The sequence below is a fragment of the Mesitornis unicolor genome, unplaced genomic scaffold (genome assembly GCF_000695765.1).
Source record: "Mesitornis unicolor isolate BGI_N332 unplaced genomic scaffold, ASM69576v1 scaffold11688, whole genome shotgun sequence".
In the NCBI taxonomy this organism is placed as follows: domain Eukaryota; kingdom Metazoa; phylum Chordata; class Aves; order Mesitornithiformes; family Mesitornithidae; genus Mesitornis; species Mesitornis unicolor.
In genome coordinates this window covers 119,826-128,978 of record NW_010202622.1, presented here as the reverse complement: position 1 = coordinate 128,978, position 9,153 = coordinate 119,826, and the positions used below count along the sequence as shown (strand labels likewise).

General features: G+C 38.0%; 1 protein-coding gene across 1 annotated transcript in view; it reads left to right on the top strand.

Annotated features, from left to right (window-relative positions):
* The first annotated feature begins 646 nt into the window (after window positions 1-646).
* Window positions 647-9,153, top strand: part of ADAM22 (ADAM metallopeptidase domain 22) — a 111,264-nt gene continuing 102,757 nt past the window's right edge. The window contains exons 1-2 of the mRNA XM_010190458.1: window positions 647-712; window positions 3,020-3,096. Of these exons, the coding sequence (XP_010188760.1) occupies window positions 647-712; window positions 3,020-3,096 (143 nt within the window). The remainder of the gene's footprint in view (window positions 713-3,019; window positions 3,097-9,153) is intronic.

Below are 9,153 nucleotides of genomic sequence, written 5' to 3'. Positions count from 1 at the left end.
ATTTTCTGGAAAGGTCTGAGTTTGTCTGTCTATCCAAAATGTGCATCTTGGTATCTCAGCAGGTTTGAGATACACCTGAGATACGCTTGATTGCACTTGAGCTTAAACTTAATAGTGAACTTTTGGTGTTTGCACCACTTTTCTTGAAGGTGGTTACATCTGTGTAGTTGTTTTTTTTTTCTTAATTTATTAATAGGCATTCTCTCCCTTAAATCCACATTAACAGCCTCTGTCAGGGAATAACTTTGGTCCAGGGTCACCTCAGAAATACATTAGCTTTGTAATTGTTTATCTTAGAGGCATGTTCAAGGGAGGAGATTTCCCAGACCAAATCAATATGATGCAATATACCTAGCAGTTAAAAACTAGACTGAACAACAACAAAAACTTAGTCATTTTTGCCTTTGTAGTGAATGAGGTCAGTACATTTGAATGACAAATGCTACATTTAGTATATGTACATTTAGAAATTTAAGCTAGGCTTTTTATATTCTCCATTACTGACAAATTCTCTTTTGGTATATGTTCATATAGAAGACTTGGTTATACTGTGTATGCAGATCTAAATGGTGGCACATGTAGCTATGTTGTTAACAAACAGAAATAATAAAGTTCTGTAAAATGTTCTTTGCATTTAATCGTGTAAATGATGAAAAGAGAACAGCTGGGCTGCCATTGCTCCTTTGGTCAGACAGTGGTTGTTGCAGTGCAGGTAGGTAAATGAAAATTAGTTAAGGTTAGCAAACATGCTGCAGTGGAACAAGGCAATAACAAAACTAGTGTTGGTCCCCAGTGACTTACTTGGTTCTTGGCCTGTCACATCCTGCTTATGAGCAGCAGCCTAAAAATTCACATATAGCAAGAGAAGATGGAGTTTAAAAGTCATTCAAAGCAAACTCTGTTGCCAGAGAGTTGGAGAAGAAATGGCCGTGCTAATGGGATAATTTGTTGATGATTGTTTTGCTGTATATGTGGTTGTGCTGGCTGCTACTGTCCAGAAATATCTGAATGGTAGCCCTAGGTGTGGGTTTATGTGCTGTAGGTATCCATTGTGGCTTTACGGGTACCAGCTGGCCGTGTCATGGTCATTTGGGACTAGCTTGAATCCCTTTATTTTAAAAAGGGAACAAAATGAGTGATATGAAGAAATTACTGAATTACTGCCTTTTTGGTTTTTTTAGGCTTCTTCAGCTAGAAAGTAGACTTTTAATACTGATGGCAATTAACACTGAGATTATTTACCCAGATAAGGTAAACTATGTGTTATATTCAGTTAGTTGGTCAAAGATTACACATTTGTTCAAAAGAGATGCTCTTTAAATCATCCAGAACTTAAAAGAAACACGTAGCGAAGACTTGTGATCTGTGTTACAAAGCAGCTTAGATGTAATGGGGATAGCTAGAAGGCTATCTGACTCTGTGGATTGCAGCTACTGAGAGGGCTTCTGAGAAGCTTTCTAGTTATTGCATCCTTCTAAACTGTAATGTAAATATCTGGAATTTCTCATCATGCAATTTTGTGTACCCATTCACTGCAGTGGCACAGCTAGGCATTTTTATAGAGGGCACTCAGCCTGAGCATGCCCTAACAAGAGAAGCTGTCCTGACCTTTGGTTTTTTTTACGAATCAACTCTTTGTAAATATATAGTCATGGTTGTTGTCTTTTCTTATTTATTAATACTCATGCTTATATATGTAGACATAAAAAGAAGATTCTGCTGTAGGGCAGCTATAAATATAATAAACAAAAAAGTCATGATTCCCTCCACTTTCCGTTTCTTTGTTGCTGTTCTTTTCCAGGGAAACTGGTGTTCTCAACTCTTCTGGATTTAATGCCTATTGAAAGCCTGCCAGTAGTTTTAGAGAGAGTGAATTTGATGATTCACATTATCCCATCCTGCCCCGTGCTTCCCAGAGTTTTCAATAAATCATTTGCTACAGTTGTGCTATCCTGTATTGTATTTATTTAGAGAAGTGTAGTTTAGAGTTATAAGAGGTTCTTCAGTGTTTCCTCTTAGATTCTTCTGTCTACATGCTTCAAATCTTAATGTGCAGATTTCAATGGAAAGAACATAAGAACAGAGTTGAAACTGCTCCAAAATGTCTGAAAGTAGCTTTTCTTATTAATTAGTTAAATAACATGGCTGTTCTGTTTCTTGGGAGTTTTCAGGTCTAGAAACAACTGTTGTATTTCCATCGGATAGCAGAGTATTTTCTTCCACTACTACTAGAATAAATGCTCTATTTCTGGCAGATTGTGAATTGCAAAGTATTCCCATGTTTTTTCTCTATAGGACTGGATGAAAGCAATTAATTCATGGAAAATATATGGCAAAGAAGGAAAGGAAAAAAGAAAGAAAGAAACAAATGTTTCTCTAGCACTAATTTTTCTTTGGTTTTAGTGACTACTCAGGGGGTTCAAGTTTTTGGGGCTTTTTTGGAGGAGATGGGTTACAGGTTGGTGAGTCAGAGATTTACTGAAAATGCAGCTAATCAGATTTTAGCCCATTGCTGTCACCTCACTATAGGGGCTTAAATAACAGTCTATATGAATGAACAGTTTCTTTCAGGTAACATTGGTGAGATTTGTGAATGCCTCTGACGAAACCAGTAATGTCTCACTCGTTCTCCACCGGCCTGTGTCCAGAGTCAGGTTAAGGTTCGAGTAGTGTATCAGCCAGGGAAACTTTTCTGCTTGTGTTTGCTCAAGGTTTTGCCCAGAATGGAACTTCAGAGAGAAGAGCCATTTCCTACAGTATGGGTGGGTTAAGATATGGAGGGTAACTAAGGCAGAGCCTCCCAGTCACAGGTTATGTTTCTGGGAATTCTTGAATAAGACTTGCAGATTCAGAAAACAGATCTTTTATTCATTGTCATAGACTGCTTTTTCCATTCCAATGCCGTTTAATTTGGTTAATGGTGTATTGTTAAATAGTAAAAATACTTTCTGCATTCACAGAATTTTATGATAGGTTTTGTTGTGGCTGAATACTAATTCCAGTCTTTTCAATATTGCAGTCTACCCACATTGCTCGAGCCAGCTTCCAGGTTGATGCTTTCGGATCATCTTTCATCCTAGATGTGACGCTAAACCAGTAAGTAATGACTGTATCTTACTCTGCGTTTGTTCAAGACCTGGTGCCAGTGAAATGCCATTTCTTCAGTGGAGGCTTTATAGCCGTATTTTAGCACAAATGCTATTTCTAGGTATTGAATTCACCTGTAGTAGTACATTTTAAGTTATTTCATTGTTTTCTCAAGTACTATTGTAGGCTTTGATATTCTCGTTACTACGTAGCAGCTATTGCAGTGTAAGTAACGTTTTAGCATTATAATTTCATTTGCTGTCTTTCAGTTTACCATGAAGGTAAATTACTGTACTCATGCAAAGCCTCCATGGATATTAAAAGATGGAGTTGCTGAATACTGGTAGCTGTTATCATTTCAATAACTATGTGTAAAGTACTGGAGATACAGCAATTACAGCTAATCCTGAAAAAAAGAATCAGATGGAGAGTTAGGAATGAAGTTTCTCTGGATGTGTTTACAGTCTTTTGGGAACAGACAAGCATTATAAGGCAGTAGCACACCATGAAGTTCAGTCTATGAGGAAAGATTGAACGATAGTAAACTTAAAGTGGAACCTGATACATAACTTTCAGTAATGAGTTTTTGGAGTTTTAGCACAGCTCAGCTACTTTAAAATAGGAGTTGCTTTACTCTTGTGCTCTGAAGTGAAAAGAGAATAAATAAATAGAAATGCTTTAAGTAATTCTGTTCCTAATAATTGAACACAATCTTGTGTGGTTCGGTGTAAGAGACCAACTGCTTAATTGCTAAAAGTTTTTCTGCTATAACAATGAACTGTTCAGTTTGCAATGGGAGCCACTCAGATTTAATTTCATTTCCGCTTGTAAACACATTTTAAACAGTGGCAGTTTCTTTATGTGCACTGACATGCGATAAAAACCACATGTGAATCCTTGCTGATTACAGAAGGCACAGACACTGTGCTGCTGAAAGGAGATGGAAAGAGGCTGGTGTAGAAGTATGATTTTATAGCAAATGCATATTAAAAGAATTATAAAGGAAGAATTTTCACCTAAAAAGCACCTTGTCATGACCTTGAAATGTTGGAAATAGCAATTTTGTATACATATTTTTACCTTGCTGAGAGTAGGTTTCACAAACCTGTTTTTGCTTTGGGTGGCAGATTAATGATGTGGTCATGGTTAGTTTCTGAAAGGTCAGGATTTTCATTGCAGTATGAATTTCAGGTCATCTTAATAAAAGTAAATACATTTACTAACAGTATATCAGAAGACAAGTTAAGGTTGTGTTTTAATGAACTACAGCAGTCCTCGGTGGATTTTTTGTTTACACACATGTACGTATGCACATAAACACACAAACAAACATGTATGTTTAAAATTTTATTTGTTTTGAGCTACATCTTATTTATGTCATTCTTTTATTGTCTTTAATGATATTAGACCAGTATTTGTATGAGTAAGGCTGTCAAAATATGTCCTTATTGTTCTTAAGAGTGCCAGAATCTGACTTAAATATGAACTTTTCCTGAGGAGTTATGCTTTTTATAATGTGAAAAAAGTCCTATAATGAATTGTGGAAAATGAAAGCAAGAAGGCTGCAAGGAAAATAAGATGTTTGGCTTCTATTACGATACTTAAATCAATGTTTAAACTTCCCCTGAAATAGCATTTGCAGATCATCAAATAAAAAGGCCTGTCTATACCAGAGCAACATTTAAAATGTATCCTTAAATATTATTCCTATGAACAAATCTGTTTTATTGAGAAGGCTGTATATATTTTTATTCTCTTGTAATTCTTACTCTCCATATTGTATTCTGTATGTATTTGCTAAGGGTCCTGACAGGAAAAACACTTTATTTTTTGGGAGGAAGGGTTTGCAAATTTAGCCCGCAGTAGCTTTGTAATGAAAAAGCAGTTGAATACTTCAAAGGACCAAGTTTCAAGATATTAGTTTTCCTCTGGAAAAAATATCAGCTTAGTATTTATAACCGAACTTCTGCTAATATCAAAAGCATGCTGAAGCAGGCCTCTGTGGTAAAACTAGCTCTTATGCATAATACACATTTGAGGAATTTTAAAGGAGGTATGGGGGACACAGGGGGGAAGAATTAATTTAAAATACATAAGGTGTCAGAAAGGAAAGACTCTCCCTACCTTTGTCAGTCTCCTTTCTTGCAGCCTACATGTGGTCTTAAGGTTAGTGTATATGGCTCCTACGTTTAAATATTTCTGAGCATCAACTCTAGTTACAATGTCAGTGGTGGACAGTGACAGTGAAAGTGCTCATTCTGCCATATGGCTCCACAATTTATGGAGGAAAAAAGTTCAAAATTAAAATTATGGTAGTAAACAGAGAGATTTAAAAAAAAATTCAGAAACTAAAATATACCACAGTTCCCTAATGTCTGTCCGCAAATAGATTTTCTTCATTTGCTGCTTTCTTTGTGGACATTATTTTCTCTGTCCTCTTCAGTTCTTTTTATCTGACAGTCAGTTTCTCTTTCTTCTCAGCTGCATTTGACTCTGCTTTGTTATACATCCCCCTGTTATGTACCCCTTTGTGTTTCCTATTCTGTTGTGTTTGTATATTTTCCATGTCTTATGTTACTCAGTTCACTAGAGAGTCACACATTTCTTTCTTTTCTTTCCCATCAGGACCAATTGTCCCCTCTGCCATCATCGTAAATACTACAAAACTTTCTAGTTTTTATCTCAACCTTTTTCTTCACAACTTTTTGTACACTGACAGTTAAGGCTGGCAGAAATGCTTATGCTTTCCTACTTGTGTCTTTTCCCCCACTGCCTGGTACCCTCTGTTTTATCTCTTCACTTCACCAAAGGAGACGTGACTACCGAATCTGGGTGTTAGTTGAAGCAAATTTCCTTTCATGGTCCCTTCCTCTGCCACCTCTCAAAACAGTGGCCCATCACCAAAGGCCAGTCTCTGCAGTTAAACAAGCTGGGAAGAGGTGGGCAGGGAAGTAAAAAAGCAGAGCTTACGCTGACATTTCAAATGTCAGGAAAACTGAGGCCCAGGATGGGAGTGTTCTGCCTGTCCTGGATGCAAGTGAGAGGAAGGAAAAATAAATTTTCCAACTGGCACAACAGTGTGGCAATTGAATTCAACATTGAAATCTGTGTGCTTTCTTCTTGCTCATTTTGGATCTCAACTGGTTTTGAATGTGTTTTTGTTCAGGTTAAATGCAGATGTGAGATACACTGAAATATTACCTTGAATAAGAAGAAACAATAATAATAATCTGTTACAATAATATAGTTTCTTTTTTTTGCAGTGGTGGCGGTATTTTCTCCACATACGTCATAATTCTTTCTCACTTCCTTTTTTCCCCCTGAGTTGCCATAGTATCTCTATGATAAGCTTTTTTTTAAGATACAGTGTTACTATTTTAACTTTTTTTGCCTGTTGAACTGTCTGAAGTATTTATAAAGGAGCTTTCAGATCAAATCAGCTGTATTTTTAAAAGGTTCAATCCCTTAGGCAAAGGTTAGGAGTGCATTAGTTGCATCGTTGTGTTTATGAATCCATTGCCTCCGTATCCTTATGTGTTCAGAGCTGCAGCTAATGGAGCTGTTTTGGTAGCCATCTTCATTAATTCTGCCTTCAGGACCAGCAAACCTGGGGCCTGACCACTGGCCTGTGCAGGTGGGTGCTGCTCTCAGCCTTCCGTCCTTCAACACTCATCCAGTTCTGGCCATCAACCCAGAGCTGTGCAGGACTTGCATAGCAATTAATGGTGCTTATTTATTTATTTATTATTTATTTATTTATAATAAATAAAACTCCCCTTGGAGTTTTTAATGCTGTGATGGCATCAGTGGCTCAGCAAATGGCTATTTCTTTTTTTCATGCAGAGTATTTTTTCTTAAATGTAGCCACGTGACCATTTACAGTCTCATCTTGGGTTGTAATTACATGATGAAATAGCAGAGCTGACTGGGGAATGGGGCACGTTTCCAAAACCCTCTTTGAGGCCCTTTGAGACCTGGGCCGGGACATGTTCATCTGTCTGTGAAGTAGCAGAGACCTAATGGCAGAATGGGCCAAAGCAAACTGTGATCATGGGATTGGATTGGAAAAGAGCATGCTGCAAGTTTGTTAATCAGAAAAACGACAGTATCTGTGCTTGTCTGGAACGTGGACAGGCCCAGGCACAGGGTGACCACCCCAGATCTGCATTGTGGTAACCATGACAGGCAAGAAAGATGATCATGGTCCTTCATTGCTGCAGCATCATTCTTCATACGAGACCTCTGGTGTCTCCTGTCACAGAGATGAACAGAGTGTTTCTTGAGCCTGAGTCTGAATTCTGGTCACTTCTGAGGTACGGTGTGGTCATCAGGTGCCCTGCTAAGGAGACTCTTCGTCTTCAGAAAGCTCCCTGGAGCATCTGGCAACCTGTGCATGCCCTGGCTCCTCATGCTGTAATAAGAAGAACCCTCCCTAGTCGTGGCTTTTTTTGTGAAAGTGAACACATTGATAGCCTGAGATCTTCAGGTTCATGGTGATGGGGAAGTGCTCTGAAGAGTCCCAGGCAGAAATAAGTATTTGAAGCTTATATTCAGCTCTTCAGCACTGCTCTCTCCTTCATGGTGACACTCACTAGGATGGAGCATAATTGCCCCTGCTTTCTCTTCTTGCAACACAAATTAAATTCCTCTGTTCCATGTGTTAATGGAAAATAATCTATAAAGAAGTAGTAGGCTGGGCAAGATGTGCTCAGAATCTGCCCCTTTTGGAAGCTCATCTATCTTCTGTTCCCGTCAAGCGCCTGACCATGTCCGGGAGGAGTACCAACACTGTGTATAAATCAATGGTCATGATGATCAATGACGTTCAGAAGGCTGACAGATTTCAAATAAGTAATTTTTTTATAAATTCTCTGGTCACTCTGTTCTCTATGTGGAAAATAAATGCCCCTTTCTCTTAGTTTATCAAAAGGTAGGCAAAACCAAAGAAGGTTCTTCAGAAAGTATCGATAGGTATTTTATGTATTTCAGTCTTTAAACTATTTCTGGTTACTGATACTATACGATTCCTGGCATTCCAGAAATTAATTATTTTGCCTTGCTACTGAGTGGCTTTTGCAGCTTCTGCTGAGAAGGATATGGACATTCCTCATGACTAACACAAAATGTTTATTAGGAATGTCTTTTAACTAGAGTTTTGCAAACCTTACAGAATCAGATCATAAACTTAGTAAAAAAAAAAAATCCTGAAAACAAAATCAAAATAAAAGGCAGCTTGACAGACAAGTGCCAGCTTTTTCATGAGACAAACTGCTGAAACCTCGCCTGTAATTTCTCTTGGCAAATGGTCTCCAACGCTAATATCAATGTGTCATGTAAGCTGTAAATGAAAAACATATTCCTAAATTTGCTCTAAATCATAAACATTTGGCTGTGTGGAATTCAAAAGGATCAGCTTCCTGACATGGTTTTAAAAGAACGCAGTTACACTATTTCCGACTATTACAATTTCTGGTAAGTCTTTCTCCCGTGTTACCTCCATGAGTCTTGCGCTCACCCACAGGATGTGTGTGGTTAAGGGGCTCTGCCTGAGCTGCTGAGCTGCATTGCTGGGTGCCAGAGGACATATTTACTATTTCTGTTTTGAAAGTACTCCATGCTTTACGCTTTCTATGATTCTTGTAATGAATCCTGGTAAATGGATGTGGTAAGTGATGGTCGGATCAAGCTTGAGGAGGAGCAGCTCTTCCTTTAAGCTGTTTTGGGTCTTCCTAAAGTCCACTTCAATCCCTTATTAGTTATTTTAATGAATGCCTTGAATGTACACAGTCCCAGTTGTTCTCACTAGCAACTGGAATTTATTGGGATCGAGGGAGTTCAAGCTCTGTTCGCTTTTCTTATTCACGTCCTGTGCACACAGGCTGAGGAGCCCCACTTAGATATGATCACATGTTTTTTTGGGGTTTTTTTTGTTGTTTTGTTTTGTTTTTTTTTTGATTGTACCATAAGAGAGTACTCTGAAAATTTAAGTGTAATATTTAGTACCAATTTACAGGTAGCACAGTATAGACTGGGTTCAAGTCTTCTATATGAGGTACTGAATTGTAT